The sequence below is a fragment of the Cervus elaphus genome, chromosome 18 (genome assembly GCF_910594005.1).
Source record: "Cervus elaphus chromosome 18, mCerEla1.1, whole genome shotgun sequence".
NCBI classification, from domain to species: Eukaryota; Metazoa; Chordata; class Mammalia; order Artiodactyla; family Cervidae; genus Cervus; species Cervus elaphus.
Genome location: NC_057832.1, coordinates 105476900 through 105498680, shown reverse-complemented (window position 1 = coordinate 105498680; position 21781 = coordinate 105476900). Strand labels below are relative to the sequence as shown.

At 45.7% G+C, this 21781-nt stretch overlaps 1 protein-coding gene across 1 annotated transcript; it reads left to right on the top strand.

Moving 5' to 3' along the window:
- Positions 1-2431: 2431 nt before the first annotated feature.
- Positions 2432-17276, top strand: FAM180A (family with sequence similarity 180 member A). The gene is made up of 3 exons (XM_043872918.1): positions 2432-2772; positions 14693-14793; positions 16303-17276. Exons 1-3 carry the CDS (start codon positions 2697-2699, stop codon positions 16693-16695), a joined length of 570 nt encoding a protein of 189 aa, XP_043728853.1. The 5' UTR covers positions 2432-2696; the 3' UTR covers positions 16696-17276.
- The last annotated feature ends 4505 nt before the right edge of the window (positions 17277-21781 follow it).

Sequence of the window (21781 nt, the reverse complement as noted above, 5' to 3'; positions counted from 1 at the left end):
AGTTATTCAAAATGTTTACTGTTCTATAATGTTCTAGTCTTGAGACTGATTGGAAAACCCTATTTGGTGCTCCTTTACCTCAGAAGGCATGCCAGTTCTTATTACAGTAAGAAATTCTTACGATCAGATTCAAGGTACCGAGGAATAGAAGCATGGAAATGTTGACCCACGTTAAACAAACAAGCAAATAATAACTCTTCTGTAAGTTAAAAGAGGTTTTTAACTCTAAAAGCAAGGCCCTTTCCCCAGAAAAGTAAATTCATTAAAAATGTAGAAATAAAAATCCCATTATGGCTCTAAATATACAACAAATAAATAAGGTCACATATTTTGTACATTTCAAATTTTTAAAGAGCCCTACAGTATTTCAGGAAGATGACTTAAAGTATTGTTCCCTGAGTTCTTGATGCAATCCCAAATATAAGTTCATGAACTCTAAGACCTTAAAGAGAGAAAAATCCACATGGCTTGCTTCCTCTCTCTTTTAGGATTAGCTGTTTACTCCAAAGCAGTTTGTTCAGTGCTTACCCTATAGTTCAAATGCTTTAAGAATGTGGCTTTATCCATTTCTTAGAAGACAAACTCCCAAAGAAACTTCTAAGAAGGAAAAAAAAAAAAAGACTTTAAAGAAAGTAAAGTTTTAACATTAGCTTACAGTGCAGTTGAGTAGATGAGTTTTATATCTATAAGACATCAAGAGTGGTAATACTGTCATAGGTATTAGAAGGTAGAGTTCTATGAATTCTGCCTTTTCTGACCTCAGTGGTTATTGACTCTAGTTTCTGTTACCAAACAAAGAGTCTAACAATTAAAAAAACCCAAACTACTAGAAACAGAATGACTCTTACAAATTTAAGTGTATGAGAAGACATACATTTGGTTTTAAAATAAAGATCAAAACAACCAATTAATAATATCTCAATTTTAAAAAAATCTGCAATTTACCTAACAACTTGTACATAACAGTAATTTTGAAAAACTCATTCAAAACTGGGGTTTTAAAATTCTTGAATTGTTTTCATATCACCTTCTTGATGGTTATTAGAATATTTTTTAAAAATTCAAAGCTTGGGAATAGTTCAGTGAAATAGATATTTGTTTGCAACTTCCATTAGAGTCTATTTAGAAAATTTCTTTAAAAAAAATGTCCTGCGGGCTTTCGCATCACACGTCTATAATTTCAGAGAAGGTAAGAACGTGGTACTCGACAAAATCAAGGTGTCTGTGGCAGGACTTTCCAAATGGTTGTGGAGAGGTTCCCTGGTGGTCTAGTGGTTAATGGTTAGCCTGCAAAGCAGGAGACACCAGTTCGATCCCTGGTCTGGGAAGATCCCACAGAGGGCAGGGCCACTAAGCCCATGCGCCACAACTAGAGAAAGCCTTTGTGCAACAACCAAGACCCAGTGCAAACCAAAAATAAACTTTTAAAAAAAATTGTTTTTAATGGTCACAGATCTTAAATGTTCTCACCACAAAAAAAGAAATGATGACTCAGCGACATAATGGAGTTGTTCGCTATGGCTATGGGGGCAATCATATTGCAAAAGAGAAGCATATCAAATCAACACATTGGAGGACTTCCGTGGTGGTACAGTGAATAGGTGATCCATTTGCCGATGCAAGGGATATGGGCTCGATCCCTGATCCGGGAAGATTCCACATGCTGAGGTTAACCAAAGCCCGTGTGTCACAGCTGCTGGGCCTGTGCTCCACGACAAGAGAAGCCACCACAATGAGAAGACCAGGCACCGCAACTAGAGAAAGCCCACAAAGCAGTGAAGACCCAGTGAAACCAAAGGGGAAAAAAAAATACTCAATGGGCTGTACACCTCAAACTTATTTATACAGTGTTATGTCAAGTATATCTCAATAAAAATTAATCAAATGCCAAAAGTGTGATCATGGAAAAACACTACTATTTTGCTTGGGAGAATCAAAGTGGTTTGGGACCATGTGTAGACAGTCCAGAAATTGAGGTGTCCTGAATGCAAATGGGGTCACCTATGGGCCCCTGGATCATCACCTGCCCCTACAATACCTACACACCACAGCAGCTCTCCTGCTCCTCACGAGGGCTAGCTCCACACAAGGGTAACAGCGGACACTCAGCCCAGACGCCACAATGACTCTGCTTTTCTGAACACAGCTCTGGGTTCAGTCAGTGCTGGTGTCTGCCAGGCAAGTCTCCCGGCTCGCGCTGTGGCTCTCGCCCCTGGCGCTGGTGTGAGAGTGCGTGTGTGTGTGTGTGTGTGTGTGTGTGTGTGTACAGGGACAGCAGCCAGCTCTTTGCCGGGCTCTCTAACAAGTTCCGCGAGTCTGTTTGTTAAAGAAAAATTCCAGTGGGTGCATCCAACACATGGAACTCAAGAACAGAAATTATATTTATCCGCCCCACTGCCAAAGAGATCACATGCCCCGTGAGTCACTCCAGATGTGCTCAAAAACAGAGTCTCTCTGTGGAAGCCCAGTGCCCCAATCCCAGAGAGAGTAGGAGTAACAGAGGTCCCACTCCTGTCCTCCCCAGGAGTAACCTCCACTCCACCCTTGGGAGGCAGGAGAGGGCATCTCTGCACGTCTGAAGACGGAGGGGTGGTAAGAACCTCACCACCGCCCTGGGAGGACCAGGACAGGCATACCTGTGGCTCCTGGGGTCCCCTTGGGTTCGAGGGCGACGTCTCACCTTTTTGGAGGAAAAGATGTGTTGGAAGACGTTGCTGCTTCTGCTGTTGTATTCTGATGCTCAGGCCACTCTGTCTCACAGGTGGACCAGGGGTGAGTTGCCTTTCCTTTATTTGCTTGATGCTTATGATTCTTTCTTGAATATCATTAGGAATCTGGAGGGGTAGAGGGAACAGAAGGAAATTAGAAGCCCTGTGCCCTCCTTTGATCTCCTCTCTGTCAAACACTTTATGCTTCTCAACAGGCTAGAAGGTGTTAGAAGGTGATGGGGGAAATGACACCCAAAAAAATCAAAGCTGCTGAGAAAACAGGGTTGAGGTGGAGAGTGCAGAGAGCATCCCTTCCTGACAGGCTGGGGAGAAGGTCATCTTTGCTTCGTAGAAGGTGGACAAACTCCCACGAGTGCCCCCCAGGCTGCTACCAGCTGGGCAGGGCATGCAGAGAGCAGGTGCCCAGGGCTGATGCTAATATGATGGCTCTGGGGGTGCTGGCCGGCCAGACTTCTGACCCCTGGGGGACGTGGCGTGTCCACGTGGAGGGCTCCACACTGCTTCCCGAGCAGGAGTGGTCACACCTTTCCAGCTGGAGAGAGCTGGCCCAGCAACAGAAGAGGAATAGTAATCCCCTCAGCAACCTCGTGTCCGCCCGGCTGCTACCACCCCAGCCAGCCTCCCCCGGAAAGGAAGAAGCCCAGTAAGGCTTCTCCCCACGGACGACTTCCTTCCCCTCGGGACGCAGCCCGTCAGAGCTGGGCTGGCATCTTTTTCTGGCTCCCGTGGGCAGACACTGGCAGCATCTCCAGTCCACTAAGGTTTATCACTTAGGAAGCGAGGGACCCATAGCGCTGACCGCTGCATGCCGATCTGAACTGAAATCTTTCTGCTGCCTAAAGTCAATGAGATCTCTGTCCTGGAAAGAACTGGAAAAAGAAGTCAGGTTCGCTGGTATTCCCAGAGATCCAAAGTGGGGTGAAGGCGGCATAGCAGCAAGGGGATGAGCCCCCGCCTGGTTCTCAAGGAGACAGTCAGGGAAGAAGGCAGCAGCCAGCTGGGGCACAGAGCAGCGTGGAGCAGGTGGATCTGATATGGGGGAAAGCAAAAGTCAAGGCACTTCTTAGGGTTCTTACTCCCTCACTTGTAAACCTGAGATTAGGGACTTGCCAATTCTCTATACTGGGCTATGAAATGATTCTTGCCCAGGGACAAATAATTAATGAAGCATTTTCCCTTTTTTTTCCAGTGAACATCACACACACACACTTCCCTGCTCATCATGTGCACAAATTTGGGGGGTAATACCTGGAAGCACAGAGCAAAGAGACCTCGGTGTTGTATTCTGCCGCTTACCCCTGTGTGAAACTGGGGCCTTCCTTAATTTGCCTATTAAAAAAGGATGATAAAATCCATTCTTCCTAACACACAGGCTGTTAGAAAGCCAAATGAGATGGTTCAATTTTTTTTTTTTTTTACAAGTCTTGTAAATACAATAACTGCATCATGAACTACCTACCCTGCAAGGAACTCAAAAATTTTAAGTTCTGCCTCTAATTGGCTGTGTGATGTCTGGCAAGTCTCTTGACCTCTCTGAGCTTTAGTTCATGAACAGATAACATATTAATAACAAAAAGTGACCCTCATGGCGTTGTCATGTGAGGGTCATATTCAAAAATGTAAATAAAACACTTCCTAAATAATGAGGAGTTAAATCAAGGTCAACTATTACCCACCATTTAGAAAAATTTCATTAAAGAAAGTGTGAGGTTCTCAACAGAAAATCTGTGGGTTCTACAGCAACATCCTGAGGGCAGCTGCTCTGGCCCTCTACCCACTCCTCCCTGGGGAAGGTCTGCCCCCCCCCCCCATATCAATAACGATCTATATAAAGACAGAAAGCCAACATAGCTGAAATAGAGGCCTCCATCAGGCCGCTGATACTAAGTGCTGGATTAGCGGCTCATGTCAGCGTTCAGAGCCAACAAATGATATGGGAGCCCTTCCAACCATCATCAAGTCTTCCACGTGGTTGATTTTTTTTTATTCATTTTTAACATTTTGTCTAATTGTGAAAAGAATCCACAGTTGTCATTTTTTTAAGATGGGATGGGAGTCACACCCAAAGGAAAACCAATTTTTCCAAACGTTTAAACTATCCCTTTCACCTTCATCCTTAGCCCAGCCCCACCCCTGCCTCCACCACCAGGCCTAATTGAGAAGAATTCCCTATGGAAAGAGTCGGAGGGCGAACTCTCCCTACAAAGTCCTCCAGCCCCTGCTCCGCAGCACCACCCCGGCCTCCACCCTCCCCCTCCGCCTGGCTCCACGGGTGAAAGTGGAGAAATAAACCCAACAGGAATTCGCCCTGCGGCAGGACATCTTTTTTCCCCTACCATTCTCCCTGCCTCTCCCTTGGACGCGCTGTCTAGGATTCCGCCCTGGGAGGCAGCTCCCTGGGCCAGCATGGCTGCTCCAGCCTCACCGGCTGGATTAAGATTAAATGACTCACCTGTGGTTAGTGAGGCCTCCTGGAAGTGGACACACCTGGCCCACCCTTGCATCACTTGAGGGACTGCAGGGAACCTAGCCAGTCTTAAAAAACAGAAAGAAATGCATGCATGAATTCCTATAAATATTTAATTTTTATTCCATATACATGTTATTTCTTTTAAAAGTAGTTTCATAAGGAAGGTGGTTCCTCGGTGTCATTTTCAGGTGTCCAGTTCAGTGTTTTGTGTGTTTTCAATCACGAATGTTCCGTGGAGGGAAGGGCCCCCGGTAGGGACTGACTCACTGGTCCAGCATGATTGAGTAGCCACTTTGTCTGCTGCACATCTCTGCGTTTAGGCAGCTGCTATTCTGAACACTAACAGGTAGGAAAACTGGAGGATGGGAAGAAGTGAGCACGCCCCAGATCCCTCCATTGAAAGCCTAGAGCTCGACCTCACTCCCGCGCTGTTTCTAGCAGCAGAGCCTTGCTGTCCTTCCCTTCCAGGTGCTCCCAGCATCCCCTGGCTCCCCCTGGGCGGTGGGGCTCCCTCTGGGCAGTGGGGCTCCCCCTGGGCGGTGGCATATTCTGGCCAAGGGGAGCCGACTCACAGCAGCCCTTTGAGAAGCGCTCCAGGAAAACGCCCAGCACAAGGGACTGAGATTCTGGCTTCTTCAGAATGGCACTATGTTAATAAAGGCAAGGGTTCCCAGCCACCCCCCAACTAATGCCTGATGATCTGAGGTGGAGCTGATGTAATAATAGAAATAAAGTGCACATTAAATGAAATGCACTTGAATCATCTTGAAACCATCCCCCTCCCCAGTCCCTGAAAAAATTGTCTTCCACGAAACCAATCCGTGGTACCAAAAAGGTTGGGGACCGCTGTCTGAAGGGCTGGCCCAGGAGCCAAAAAGTAAATGACATCAGTAGGATTTGGCAAAAGATCTGTTATAAATGAGGGCTTTTCCTTTCCACGCCCATGGCTGTTTCCATAGAGTTGCTTCAACTGATTCATTAGAAATATGGTTTTATTTTGGCTTGATATGGTCTCTTTTGAGTCCTTTCCAACAAGGTCTTTGGCACAGATGCTGTACACGGTTACCCAGAAGCCATAGTCTTAATACCATTCTGTTTGTTTGCTTTTTTAACCTATTTGAGAGATGGGAGGGGAGAAGAGATTTCTGTCACAGGTTATAAAAGTCAACGAGATCAGGATCAAAGCAAAAATAGGCTCTCCCGTTAGGCATGCTTCTGCCTGCACATCTGGGCAAGAAAGCTTGAAGGAGCTAAGGCATAGAGAGCAAGACAGGTGCCAGCCTTGACTGAAATAATTAAAAGTAGCTTCTCTGGTGTAAAGAAAAGGGAACCCTTCTTCACTGTTGGTAGGAATGTAAGTTAGTGCAGAATAATGGAGAACAGTATGGAGCTTCCTCAAAAAATTGAAAATAGAGCTACCATATGATCCAGCAATCCCACCTCTGAGTACATATCTGAAGAAAACTCTAGTTCCAAAAAATAATGCACCTCAATGTTCATAGCAGCATTATTCACAATAATAGCCAAGACATGGAAGCAACCTAGATGTCCGACAGAAAATGGATAAAGAAGATATGGTACATGTATACAATGGAATACTACTCAGCCATAAAAATGAAATAATGCCATTTGCAACAACATGGATGTAGCTAGAGGTTATTGTACTAAGTGAAGTCAGACAGAGAAAGACAAATATCATATGATACGACTTATATGTGGACTCTAAAATATGATACAAATGAACTGGTTTACAAAACAGAAACAGACACAGAAAACAAGCATGCAGTTACTAAAGGAGAAAGTGGGTGGGAGAGGGATGAATTAAAAATTTGGGATTAGCAGATACAAACTACTATGTATAAAATAGATAAAAACAACGACTTACTGTATAGCACAAGGAACCATATTCAACATCTTGTATAACCTACAATGAAAAAGAATACATATATTTATGTGTGTGTGCCCATTTTGCTTAGTCATGTCTGACTCTTTGCAACCCCACGGACAGAAGCCCACCAGGCTCTTCTGTCCACGGAATTTTCCAGGCAAGAATACTGGAATGGGCTGCCATTTCCTACATCTGAAGATCTTTGGCTTTTACTCTCAGGGAGATGGGAAGTCACAGAAGTCACAGCAGAAGATTGATATCATGGAACGTATGTTTTCACAGAATTGCTCTAGTTGCTTTGTTAAGAATACAATGAGGGGGACTTCCTTCCAGTGGTTAAGACTCGGCGCTTCCATTGCAGGGAGCATGGGTTCCATGCCTGGTAGGCAAACTAAGATGCCTCCCTGCGTGGCATGGTCAAAAAAAAAGAATGCAATGAGGATGATGATGATGGCAGCCAAGGATGGAAGCAGAAGCACCATTAGGAGAAATGTTCAAGGTTTAGATACCTGGAGGTTAGCAGGGATGTGGTAAGAAGTAGCCAGATCCCAGGTATGTTCTGAAGGTAAAGCCAACAAGATTTGCTGATTGGATGGGTGTGAAATGTGAAAGAGAAAAGGCAAGGATGACTCATGACTCCCAGGTTTTGGCTTGGGCAGCTGTGAGAGATGGAAAGACAGCAGATAAATCAGGAGAGTAGGAACAGGTGCGAGGGGTGGTGGGGACTGGCATGGGGTCAGGGATCAGGAAAGACGACTGTTACAAATCCAAAAGGAGATTCCTGTAGGCAGCTGGGTATCTAGAAGTCTGACCTGGAAATACAAAGCGGACGATCAGTACAGATGTCACGGTGGTGAGGAGAGAGGAGTCATGCATCCTGACACAGGCTGAGGCCAGGAGTCAGCAATACAAAGAGATGAATGAGGAGTAAGAGCGGCCGGCAAGGGAGGATTTTTTTTTTTAAGGAGCAGCAAGCAGCAATGTGTTTTCATGCCAGTTTGAAAAATCAGTAGAGAAGGGAAAACTAATGATGTGGGAGAGAAAGGTGGAAAGGTGAGTGAGTCTTTATTGGAGACCTGGTCCAAAGCTCTAAATGAGAGCAGGGAAACAATAATAGAAGGGATGTCAGAGGTCTGGGCAAGAGGTGGGTAACTGGTATCAGGAGAAAGGAGGAGGTGTGGAGTCATCTATTTCATGCTGAAATAGAATGAGAGGAATCAGGAAACGTGAGTAATGGTCAGGCAGCATTTCAGGCCCCTCCTGAGAATGTTGGTGTTCAATCGCTCAGTTGTGTCTGACTCTTTGAGACCGCATGGACTGTAGCACACCAGGCTTCCCTGTCCTTCATTATCTCCGGGAGTTTGCTCAAATCCACGTCCATTGAGTCAGTGATGCCATCTAACCATCTCACCCTCTGCCACCTGCTTCTCCACCTGCCTTCAATGTCTCCCAGGGTAAGGATCTTTTCCAATGAGTCAGCTCTTCACATCAGGTGGCCGAAGTATTGGAGCTTCAGCTTCAGCATCAGTCCTTCAGTGAATATTCAGGACTGATTTCCTTTAGGATTGATTAGTTTGACCTCCTTGCAGTACAAGGGACTCTCAAGAGTCTTCTCTAACACCACAGTTCAAAAGCATCACTTCTTTGGCGCTCAGCCTTCTTTATGGTCCAACTCACATCCGTACATGACTACTGGAAAAGCCACAGCTTTGACTATACTTACCTTTGTTGGCAAAGTGATATCTCTGTTTTTGAATATGCTGCCTAGGTCTGTCACAGCTTTCCTTCCAGGGAGCATCTTTTAAATTCATGACTGCAGTCACTGTTTGCAGTGATTTTGGAGCCCAGGGAAATAACTTTGCATAACACATTATAAATCAAAGTTAGAGATTTGTTTTAAAAATATGTGTGATTCATTTAAGAGTATGTTTTACACCATATGCATTCATTCATTTCTAATTAACTACATGTATCCTTCCTGTAGGACTCCTCTGGTGACTCAGACCAAGATCTGCCTGCAATGCAGGAGACCTGGGTTCAATTCCTGGGTCGGAAGATCCCCTGGAGAAGGGAATGGCTACCCACTCCAGTATTCTTGCCTGGAGAATTCCATGGATGGAGGAGCCTGGTGGCCTACAATCCAAGGGATTGACAAGAGTCAGACATGATTGAGCGTCTAGCACAGACACACACACACTAGCTCACACACACACCGCATCAGTGAGATTGGAGGAGTTTTTGTTCACCTGGTTGTTGGTTTTAATTTGTTATTATTAATTTTTAGTTTGTATTGAGTAGAGTTGGTTAACAGTGTTTTATTAGCTTCAGGTACACAGCAAAGTAATTCAGTTATACATACACATGGATCTATTCTTCAACTTTTTTTTTCCTATTTAGGTTCTTACAGAGTAGTGAGCAGAGTTCCCTGTGCTATACAATAGGTCCTTGTTGGTTATCTATTTTAAATATAGCAGTGTTGGGTTTTGAAGCCCATGAGACCTGGATTTTAATCTCAGGCCTTATTACAAACCAGTTGGGTGGCCAAAGGCAAGTTTCTTAGCCTCCAAGTTTCTTCATCTATAAAATGGAATGTGAACCCTTAGCTCACAAGGTACAAAAAGCCCCCTGCCCCACCCGCACCGTCAAGCAGCCACAGCAACCCGAGGGGTACGTGCAGAGGTGGGGATGGGAGGAAGGGGGGAGTGTCCATCTTTGAGATTCCTGTGCTCCCCACACAGACTTTCTGAAGCAATAACCAGCCCCATCCAGAGGCTGACCTTATTTCTAACAATCTTCCCTGAACTGTTATTATTTTAAAAATTTTGAGAACAAGGGCTACTGGAAACAGTGCTTCCATTATTAAATACTGCTTTCATCAGGAAGCCTTTTCTTCCCAGTTCTTGAGAATTAGTGGTCTACCAGCGTGTCTGCACCTTAAAGGAAGTGACTGTTCCCGGGGAAACAATTGAGTGAAGAAAGTGCAGGTCTGAATAACTTCAGGGCCCATGCTGGGACCTTGTTCCCTTCTTGGCTCTTCCCCTGCTGCCAAATGATTTTTTTTTTTTTTAAAGAGAACAAGACCTTTCATTTCACAATCACAGAGAAGACATAAAGAAGTTGCTCTCAGATCTTACCTTGAAAAGGGGTTTCACGGTCAGAAGAAGACATAGCCCACATCTGTTCCTCCTCCCGCCAAGGAAAGCGCACCCCTCCTTGTGCCTCCATCTCTGTATCCGAGGACACAAGGGTCTTGCTCTTTTCAGTTCAGTTCAGTCGCTCAGTCGTGTCCAACTCTTTGTGACACCATTGACCGCAGCACACCAGGCCTCCCTGTCCATCACCAACTCCCAGAGTTTACTCAAACTCATGCACATTGAGCCAGTGACGCCATCCATCCATCTCATCCTCTGTTGTCCCCTTCTCCTCCCACCTTCAATCTTTTCCAGCATCAGGGTCTTTTCAAATGAATCAGTTCTTCACATCAGTTCAGTTCAGTTCAGTTGCTCAGTCATGTCCGACTCTTTGTGACCCCATGAACCTCAGCACACCAGGCCTCTCTGTCCATCACCAACTCCCAGAGTCCACCCAAATCCATGTCCGTCAAGTCGGTGATGCCATTCAACCATCTCATCCTCTGTCATCCCCTTCTCCTCCTGCCCTCAATCTTTCCCAGGATCAGGGTCTTTTCCGGTGAGCTCTTCACCTCAGATGGCCAAAGTATTGGAGCTTCAGCTTCAACATCAGTCCTTCCGATGAACACCCAGGACTGATCTCCTTAAGGATGGGCTGGTTGGATCTCCTTGCAGTCCAAGGGACTCTCAAGAGTCTTCTCCAACACCACAGTTCAAAGGCATCAATTCTTTGGCGCTCAGTTTTCTTTATAGTCCAACTCTCACATCCATATGTGACTACTGGAAAAAACATAGCCTTGACTATACAGACCTTTGATGGCAAAGTAACGTCTCTGCTTTTCAATATGCTGTCTAGGTTGGTCAAAACTTTCCTTCCAAGGAGTAAGCGTCTTTTAATTTCATGGCTGCAATCACCATCTGCAGGGATTTTGGAGCCCAGAAAAATAAAGCCCACCACTGTTTCCACTGTTTCCCCATCTATTTGCCATGAGGTGATGGGACCGGATGCCTTAGTTTTCTGAATGTTGAGCTTTAAGCCAACTTTTTCACTCTCCTCTTTCACTTTCATCAAGAGGCTCTTTTGTTCTTCACTTTCTGCCATAAGGGTGGTGTCATCTGCATATCTGAGGTTATTGATATTTCTCCTGGCAATCTTGATTCCAGCTTGTGCTTCTTCCAGCCCAGTGTTTCTCATGATGTACTTTTCCTATTTGGAACCAGTCTGTTGTTCCATGTCCAGTTCTAACTGTTGCTTCCTGACCTGCATTCAGGTTTCTCAAGAGGCAGATAAAGTGGTCTGGTATTCCCATCTCTTTCAGAATTTTCCACAGTTTATTGTGATCCACACAGTCAAAGGCTTTGGCATAGTCAATAAAGCAGAAATAGATGTTTTTCTGGAACTCTCTTGCTTTCTCAATGATCCAGCAGATGTTGGCAATTTGATTTCTGGTTCCTCTGCCTTTTCTAAAACCAGCTTGAACATCTGGACGTTCATGGTTCACATATTGCTGAAGCCTGGCTTGGAGAATCAGGTGGCCAGTATTGGAGTTTCAGCTTCAGCATCAATCCTTCCAATGAATATTCAGGACTGATTTCCTTTAGGATGTATCTTTCATCTCTTCAGATGCCCGCATAAGGCCCTGTCAGATGGGAAGCAACTCTCAACTCTAGCAGCGCACCCACTGCTTGGCAGTGGGTCTGGATAACACAGTGGTTACAGACCCTGCCTACCTTTTGTAATACCTGGGAGCTGTCAGGAGTCCCATCGCCTACATCCATCCACCCCAGAGATGCCTGGGAGGCAGTTTTGGGCATTTAGGTCTTTAAAGCTCCCAGGTGATTCTACAACATGGTCAAGGTTGAGAAGCCCCGGGCTAAACTGGGAGTGGCCACTCAGCCTGGCCAGTTCCTTCTACACAGCTTTTGGTCAAGCACCCTCTGATTCACAACCCAGGCTGCCATTCGAAGCACCTAGAAAGCTTTCAAAAAGTTGACTATCCCAATCACTAGTCACTTCAATCAGAACTTCTCCAGGTGCCCTGGGTGACCCTCACGTGGGGTCAAGATTACAAACATGAGGAGTAGATGCCTTGCCCTCTTTGGCTCCACCTGAGACCACAGGCAGGGGCCTCAAGTGAGCAGAGGCTCACTCAGCCCCTAAGATCTATGATTCTGTGGGAAAGGGGCACTTTTCTGTCAAAGAGAACAAATTCTGCTAAAATTCTGGGTGAGGAACTACTGCTCTGGAGTTCGTAGGCTCTGTCCCCCAAGGTGGTCTGGGGAAGGAGGGCTGTCCTTCTGCCCGTCAAGGTCCCCTTCAATGTAGGGATTTAGTCTGCCAACATCTGCAACTTGTGTGCACCCTGAAAGCCTGCCAGGTTCTCCGCTGGGCAGACAGAAATCTGAAAGCGTTCTTATCCAAGCCCCTGAGGAACTTGTGGGCTAGATAATAAATGAATTACAGAGATGGCAGTGTTACAGCAATTCTATAGCCAGGCAGTTTTTCCAGGAGGTTAGGTTCCCACCAGTGAGCTTTTCAGGAAATGTCCTTTACATCAAAGATGTTTCACTGTTATCACTTCTGATAGAAATCCTTCTAAATGCTTCTGCAGTTCCCTTCTTCAACATTGCACTCTGGACATCACTGGACCCTTCCCTGGTGGTCCAAGGTCACCATAGTCAAGAAACTGAGTGATCATGAACAATTATGCAAATTGTGCTTTGCACAACTTCAGGGAATGAACCTTCCCTTGAAGTCTCACCAGTTTTTATAGCTACTTGCCCAGGCTTCTGGTAGATCACAACCAAGTGTCTCAAAGAAGTGGCCCATTTTTCTTACAGCTGACAGTGGGCTTGCCAATCCTTTCTGCACCATGTCTTGGGACATGGAGGGGCTGTGGCAGTGGATGGGGCCACCTGCTTCTAGCCTGGTGGGCCCAGGAGAAGTGCAATTTCTAATGACTGTTCCTACAGTGGGCTTCTCGTGTGGCTCAGTGGTAAAGGATTCAGCTGCCAATGCAGGAAACATGGGTTCAATCCCTGGGTCAGTAAGATCCCCTGGAGAAGGAAACGGCAACACACTCCAATATTCTTGCCTGGGAAATGCCATGAACAGAGGAGCCTGGCAGGGTATAATCCATGGGGTCACAAAGAGTTGGACACAACTTAGTGACTAAACAACAACAACAATTCCTATAATATTCTGTCTTCTCTTTCTCGTGTCCTCCGTCAGCTCCTAATTCTTGGTCCTGTCTGCCTCTAGCAGCTTGCCCATCTTCTCCCAGCCACTACATCTCTATGCAGCCACTGAGGAACTTCTGTGTCAAGTCACTGATTTTATAGCAAATGCGTTTCTGAGTCAAGCCCTTGACACCACACACCCCCAGAGCCAGTGTCAGGGTCTGTGCAGCTCTCTTCCTACACTTCATCTCCTGTGCTTAGATTCCTGGCAGCTCTCCTCCAGGTGGCAGGGGAATAAGCCAGATGTCTGAGTCTCTGATTCAAAGGGTTGTCAATAAGCATAAACCAGTACACTTCATTCTGATAAAGTGCTGAAATGTGCAGTGTTAGTAGGGAACAGTAGCATTAGGGAGTTGTTTGTTGAATTGGGGGAGGTGGTGGTCAATGGTTTGCTCATCTCTTTTTTTTATTTGTATTGAAATATAGTTGATTTCTAATGTGTTAGTTTCAGGTGTACATCCAAGTGACTCAGTTATACACATCAAGATTCTGTTTATAGATCCTTTTCCGTTACACGTTATTACAAGATATTGGGTATAGTTCCCTGTGCTATTCAATAGGTCCCTGTTGCTTATCTATTCTATATATAATAGTTTGCCTCTACTAATCCCAAATGCCTAATTTATCCCCCCCCCCACCACCTTTGGTAACCATAGGTTTGTTTTCTCTGTTTGTGAGTCTATTTCCATTTTGTAAATAAGTTTCATTTTATTTTAGATTCCACATATAAGGGATATCATGTATTTGTTTTCCTCTGACTTACTTTCCTTAGGGTGATCATCTCTGGGTGCACCCATGTTGCGGCAAATGGCATTATTTCATTCTTTTTGATATCTGAGTAACATCCCATTGTTTATGTATACGTACCACTTCTTCTTTATCCATTCATCTGTCAATGAACACTCAGGTTGCTCCTATGTCATAACTATTATAAATGTTTTTGTTCTAACATAAAGGCCCATGAGGATTCATACTCCTTAAACATACGTATTTTTCAAAACTTTCTGAAATGATTCTGATGAGAAGCCAGGTTTGGAATCATTGGTGTGAAATAGTAACCCCTGATATGCCTGGGACTCTCTGGGACACACCAGGGCGGTCTGTCACTCTCCCCCTCTGTATCCACCACCAGTCGGAGTCACTTTCAAGAGTGGCTGGCTGACCTTGGAGTTCACCCGCGGGGAAAAGCCAGTGCACACAGCAAGCCCTCAAGCTCACTCTTAATTTCTTGCAGCCGTGCTCTTCCCTGCCGCCCACCGGCCAAAGAGATCCTCATCGCTGCCCTTGAACCCCATCCTGCAGAGCTCCCTGGAGGAAGTAGAGCTGCTCTATGAGGTAGGCAGAGGGCAGAGTGAGCAACCCAAGTCACGGAGCAGGCATTGCCCCTTCTCTGTGGTTTTTGGAGGAGTGACCTGAGCCCCTGACAGTGGGTGGCCTCTGCTGCCTGGGGAACCAGACTAGACTTCTGTGTGGAGGTCCCAGCATCCTGCCCACCTCAAAGGCTAGTGGTCTTTGTACCCCTCTCCTGTCCCACCTGTCATCCCAGGGACGGACGACATTAGGAATTCAGTGGAGGCAAATTAGAGATTTAGACTTGGCTCGGAGGTGCCCCTACCAGCACCCAAGCAGCAGAAGAGGGCAGTCTGCCCCCACCAGGGCTTTAAGCCAGGATGGGTCAGCAGTGCCCAGATGATGCCACACCTGGTGTCTGAGTGGCACTGAGTTTCGGTAACCTCACACAGGGAGAGCCCCATTTTCTAGTCTGGGGCCACCCCAAAGGCTCTTCCTCTGCCTTTCACGCCTCTGGCACGATGACCCCTCTTCTCCAGACCACAGTGAATTTCCCAAGGCCCTGTGGCCTGGTTCAGCGGTGAAAATGCAGGCTCGAGATCTGAGCGTTAGCTCTGCTTCTGCCACCCGTCGGCCACGTGACCTTACATAAGCCACGGTGTCTCTCTGGACCCATGTCTCCTCAGCTGTTAGACAAGGGGCTCCAGTGATCACCCAAGTCTTCCTCCTGCCTTGAGGTCCTCCAGGACTACAACTGTCTGGCTGAGAAGCAGACAGCCTGCCACAGCCAAGTGGCTGAGCCAGGCGGCAGATTTCAAACCCTGCCTCGGGAAACAAACTGGAAAATGCATAGCCTTTGCCAAGTTATGAACATGGGAGTCTGAGGAACAGATCTGCTTTAGGAAGATAACAGACAGTAGCATGGAAAATGGGTCAGAGCTGGGGAATGCTAGAGCCAGAGGGAAGAGTCAGGACTTATTAGATTCCTGATATGAGCCGGGCACAGAGCAGGGGGTGCAAATGACAGACCTTACCCCATCCTTAAAGAACAGGTAACAAATGAGGACAGCTCTCTGTAGCCCACTTAATTCCTAGCACAATTCTCTGCATCCTTCGAATACCCAGGTTCTGATTTTAAAGTATCGAAAATAGCCAGTTTGTGCTGTAGAAGATTTTTGGTTGGCAGGAGGGAGAAAGGCGAGAAGGGGGTGACTTGGGACAGTGGAAACAACAGAGTCACCTAACAGTGGTTTGAACCAGGCACGGTGTTAGATGCCGCCCATATTTGTCTTATTTACTCCTCACACTCTCCCAGTGAAGTGTTGTTGTTGTTAACCACTTCACAGAGGGATAAAACGAGGCTGAGAGAAGTGAAGTAACTCATCCAGGGTTACACAGTGGGAAAGTCAGACCTGGGCCCCAGGTCTCTTGATTCTGAAGCTGTTTGTGAGCCGCCTCCCTTACATGAACACATGTAATCATGAATCTGGTAATGCAATGTCCTCAATGACCATGGGTGCCTCATGCCTTTCCACATCCCGTGTTTCTCCTCAGTTCCTGCTGGCTGAACTTGAGATCAGCCCTGACCTGAAGATCTCCATCAAGGACGAGGAGCTGGCCTCCCTGCGGAAGGCTTCAGACTTCCGGGCTGTCTGCAATGACGTGATCCCCAAGAGCATCCCCGACATCCGGCGGCTGAGTGCCAGCCTCTCCAGCCGCCCAGGCATCCTCAAGAAAGAGGACTTTGAAAGGACAGCACTGACTCTAGCCTACACGGCCTACCGCACAGCCTTGTCCCAAGGGTATCAGAAGGACGTCTGGGCCCAGTCCCTTCTCAGCCTCTTCCGTGCCTTGAGGCATGACTTGATGCGGTCCTCAGGTCCGAGAGCATCTCCCCGAGGGACTGACCCGCACCAGGGCCATGGAGCGGGGACCAGCACACAGTAATCCAGAAACTCCTCATTCTCTACTCCATTTACAGAGACCAGCCACAGAACACACATTGCCAACTCAGAGCTGCAGAGATCAAATAAGGAACCCTGCTGCTCTTTGCCCCTTGTAACTTCTTGATAAGCAAAAGATGGTGATTTATACCATAATGTGACCTGGGATGGAAAAAAGGGCTGCGATGGTAATTCAAGATGCCTCCAGAGGGTGAATGGTTGGCCTGGTGAATTGCAGCAGTCTAGCAGGAGCAACAGCAACATATGCTTTAACACTGGCTGCCCATGACACAAACACCCAGGAGTGAGGAAAGAGACAGGAGAGGCATCATAGAAGTTTGGGCATGGCAGGAAGGTGGAGGAGGGAACAGAGTTCTTTGGTCCTAAGAGATCAGGGTGCTGGATTGAATGAACGTCTTTCCAAAGTTCTGTAATAAGATATCAAGAAACTAGTATGGGTGTGTGCCAAGTCACTTTAGTCATGTCCGACTCTGTGATCCCATGGACTGTAACTCTCCAGGCTCCTCTGTCCACAGGATTCTCCAGGCAAAATTACTGGACTGGGTTGCCAGCCCTCCTTCAGGGGATCTTCCAGACCCAGGGATTTGAACCTGCCTTTCCTGTGTCTCCTGCATTGGCAGGCGGGTTCTTTACTGCTGGCACCATCTGGGAAGCCCTAAAGAAACTAGAGCCATAGCCAAATAAATACGTTGTTAACTAAGGGCCTACTTCTCAACTTTTTCAAAAGTCCCCAAGAAGAATCAGTCAGAAGATCAGTTATGACATATATACCAAGCTTCTTCTTTCCTGAAGGCTAGTCTAATTTAGCGGAGAAATATGAAGGAGGCCCACAGAAATGCTACTGTTATGCCTTGCCTTTTGAACAGAGAAGCCAAGCTAATGCAGAGAGGGTCATCCTGACAAGAGAGGTGGCACCCATGCCCTGGTCTGTCTATTCTAATGCTAAAATTATTGAGCATCCTCAGAGAATTAAGTGCACCAAATAAAAGTGATTTTCAGATGACAAAAATTTACCCCTTCAAATGCCAAATCTTTCATTTCAGAATTATCGACTTGATATATTTTAAACTATACATATGAAATGTCTTACATTTTTATTTAGTATCTTGGAGACATCCTAGTGTAGGAGTTAGATAAGATCTAAGATCCCTCTGCTTCTCAAATTTAACTAACTATGAAATGTTACAAGGGGAGACACCTGGACCTGCATTGTCCAGTCTGCTGGGCTGCTTGTATCAACCCTGAAATTTCCCAGGCTTTGTTAACTCTGAATCTGGTATATTTCTACAGCCTTCCTCAGAGTCAGGCTATAAGAGTGCACTTTCCTCTGCTACCAACATAACTTGACCTTTGCAATTCGTTCTTTCTAACTGGCCTTGGCCTGAAAGATAAGATAGCAAGTCTTTTTGGCATTCTATGTTAAAGAAGAGTTAATCCATGAAAGTCCCTGCCAGGAGTAAATCACCTCAGTTCTAATTAAGATTCCTCACCAGCTCAGAGATGTTTCCAGTTTCTCCAAGGTTTATGACTGGGTTTGAGAGGCTAAAATTGCAAGAAGTCCAATCTTTGAATAAGCGAGGACTCACTGAGCTACATCTGATTCTGAAATGGGTTTTTAACAATTGTCGTTTAATGATGATGAATGCTGGTCTCAACCTCTTTAAAATCTTTGAATAAGGGAGCCTTACCTAGCAGCACAAGCTGCAGAATCTTTTGAAGAAATATCAGGATGAAGAAATAGGTATTTATCATCAAATAAAAGTCTTACTTTGCATCCTCATGCTCTCAGGCTCAGAAGACTAACCAGCCAGTCTCTCTGGTTCTCATTCCCCAGTTATACCTCTCTTGTACACCCCTCAGATACAGACTCTGATATATACTGTTTCTACTCAATTTCTTTCTAAGATCACATGTTCTCTTTGACATCATCACTCCGCTTATCTCTGTGTTCATCGGTGTCTCTGCTGCGCTGTCTTTAGGTCCGATTCTGATATCTCTACATTCAATCCTCAAGGCACATCTTGATTTCTTCAGGCTAACCTCTCACTGTCTCTGCCTGGCTCTCTCTGATGCTCAGTCTCTTTCAGGGATTGCTGTCTGATTAAAACAAAGGCAAAACAAAGGTACACACAAGTTTGGGATTGCCCAGAAAGCAGACTAGCCTCACAGCCTACCTTCAGTGTTGGGGCTTTGCCTGCATGAGGGTTGGGGAGGGGATCAGCTGAGGCCTCAGTCTCTGGACACTGGGTAATAGTCTGACAGTCAGAGTCCTGCATCTGCTCTGGGGCTCCATGCCTATCAGAATGGATCTACGAGCTTTCCTCTAGTCACCAAGCAGAAAGGCCCACACTTGGTGTCCCTGAGCACCATGTGAGGGTACACACAGCTGCTCCCGAGGGAAGACGATCCCGGAATAGGAGAGGGTTGTCCTCAGGACTGGTGATAACAGTGACGGTTCATTCATTCACCCTGCCACAAACAAATTAAAGGCACTTTTGTACTGATAAATCGAGTCCAAATTTACGTGGCAGTCAACTGAAACAAACAAACAAAAAAAAGGAACAAGAAGGGCACAACCTTTTTAAAGACAAATGACATTTTCATTTTTGTTACTAGATGTGTGCGTGTTCAGTCATTTCAGTCGTGTCTGACTCTTTGCAACCCTATGGACAGTAACCCTACAGGCTCCTCTGTCCATGGGATTATCCAGGCAAGAATACTGGAGTGGGTTGCCATGCCTTCTTTCAGGGGATCTTCCCAACCCAAGGATCAAAGCCACACCTCCTGCAGCTCCTGCATTTCAGGTGGATTCTTTACCACTGAGCCACCAGGGAAGCCAGTTATACTAGATATTTAAACACTATTTTAGTCTGAATACAAATTGTTTGCCCACAAAAAGTTTTACAGCAATGACTTCATTCATAAACAAAATCAAATATTCTGCTCAACACCACCACCCCCCCCAAATCTCGACTCTTTGCCCAGAGAGCAGTGAAGGAGTAGCCTGGACAACCATGGATTCTCCCATTTTGCCTCATGAATGCCACACTGTACACGCTACAGTCATAACCCAGACACATTTTGTCACATTCGCTCAAAGAATAATTCAGAGTGTGACATCAGTGGAAACTTGCCTGTGACTCAATGGAACCCTTCTGCCATTACTAGATGCTGGGTCACTGTAGCATCTAAAAACCCTGGAAGTTTCTTCTATAGTTGGCATTCTCATGGCTACCTCTGGTGTCCCTCCAGAGACACTGAATAACATCTATAGGCTGAAACTTCCATTACTCTGTCATCTCACCTGGAATCTAACTAAAGGAGAATCACAAAAGTAGTGAATCAGAAGATATTTCCACAAGGTATGCATGCATGTTAAGTCTCTTCAGTTATGTCTGACTCTTTGAGACTTCATGGACTGCAGACCACCAGGTTCCTCTGTCCATGGGATTCTCCAGGCAAGAATACTGGAGTGGGTTACCATGCCCTCCTCCAGGAGATCTTTTGGACCCAGGGATCGAACCCACATCTCTTGTGTCTCCTGCATTGGCAGGCGAGTTCTTTACCATTAGGGCCACCTGGGAAGCAGGGCACTAAATGGCGCTCCTTACTTCCCTAATCCATTTTAATATCTTTCTTTTTTTTTTTATTGTGGTTATAAAGCATGTCATATGAAATTTACCATTCGAACCGAACCATTTCTAGGAATACAGTACAGAACAGTTAACTACATGCACACAGCTGTGTGAAAGATCTCTAGAACTTATTCATCTTGCAAAAACAATACCTATGAAACGACATTCCACTTTTCCCTCTCCTCATGGCCCCTGGTAACTACCATTCAACGTTCTAATTGTTAGACTACTTTTGATACCTCATATAAGTGGAATTTGTCTTGTATTTCTGAAGCAATGTGTAAAATTTCCTTAAGAAAATGTTTTGTCTGAAAAAATGGAAAGAGTCCTAAAGGAGAACTCTTGGTATGACTGTGTCACAGAATTTTATTTAACAAATATTCACTTATGTTGTAATAAAAATGTCATGATCGAGTTTCCAGGCTCAGTGGAATCCTTGTTATCTCAGATTATCTCACCAAAGAATTTGAAGTGGCTCGCGGGTTTAACATCGAATGTTGACTTCCACAGCTGTCTGCATCCAGTCTCTTTAATATTTGCCACCAAAACATCACTCATGTGTTACCGTTCTTCCTGAGTTTCAAAATCATCACAAAAAATGAGGCTTGAATGTAGTAAATATGACAGCCAGTCTTTAATAAGCATTTAAAGAGATGAGTCATGGTAGCTCATCCTCCAGTGGCAAGACAATTTCAAACCAGGTCACCCACAGCTGCTCCTGCTTTAGGGGTTAAGAAGAACTGGTTTTCAAGACTCACCTTTCCAGATTCACTTCACCTTTAGCCTGGGGATTATTTTCAACTGGCATAGCTGCAGACCTTAGAAAGTCATTTTTTAGGTTCTGTGAATTTGAGAGCATGAATTTCATAACCCTTGACTTCCCCACAGCACCTCTCAGATCAAGGCAATGCTGCCAAACACCACCAATTATAAAACTGTGGGTGCTTTCTCTCTCTTTCTTCCTTGCCCCTCATCCACATGACCTTTCTGAGAAAAGAGAAATGCTTCTCTTCTATAAGCAGCAGAAAGAGTCCAAAGGCTGCAAAGGCCCTGTTCTTGAACCCATCCATTTTTTTTCTGCCCTCCCACCTCCTCCTTGCATACCAGTCAAAGGAAGCCTTCTGCTTCTTTTTTGGTAAAGAGCCTCAGAGAGGAGCATTTGAACACCTACTCCAGCCAGAAGGACCATGGATATCCTCTAAGGGCCTCTGAAATAAAATTGGTGTCTAGACTTTTCCAGAGAAGCAGTACCCTTCCCACTCTCCCTAAAAGGTCTGTGGTCTTGCTGAGAGGCTAATGTCCAATGCTGACTCAGGTGCTTTGTATTCACCTGGGCACTGAAGCAAATGGTCTTTGCCACCAGGGAAGTCTGAAAGACTTAATGTTGTATGGTGGTGGTGGTGGGTGGTTTAGTTGCTAAGTTGTGTCAGACTC

Coding starts and splice junctions, on each gene's coding strand:
- FAM180A (XM_043872918.1), top strand. CDS start 2,697: ATGTGTTGGAAGACGTTGCTGCTTCTGCTGTTGTATTCTGATGCTCAG. Junction 2,773..14,692: donor GTCTCACAGGTGGACCAGGG/GTGAGTTGCCTT, acceptor AATTTCTTGCAG/CCGTGCTCTTCCCTGCCGCC. Junction 14,794..16,302: donor AAGTAGAGCTGCTCTATGAG/GTAGGCAGAGGG, acceptor GTTTCTCCTCAG/TTCCTGCTGGCTGAACTTGA.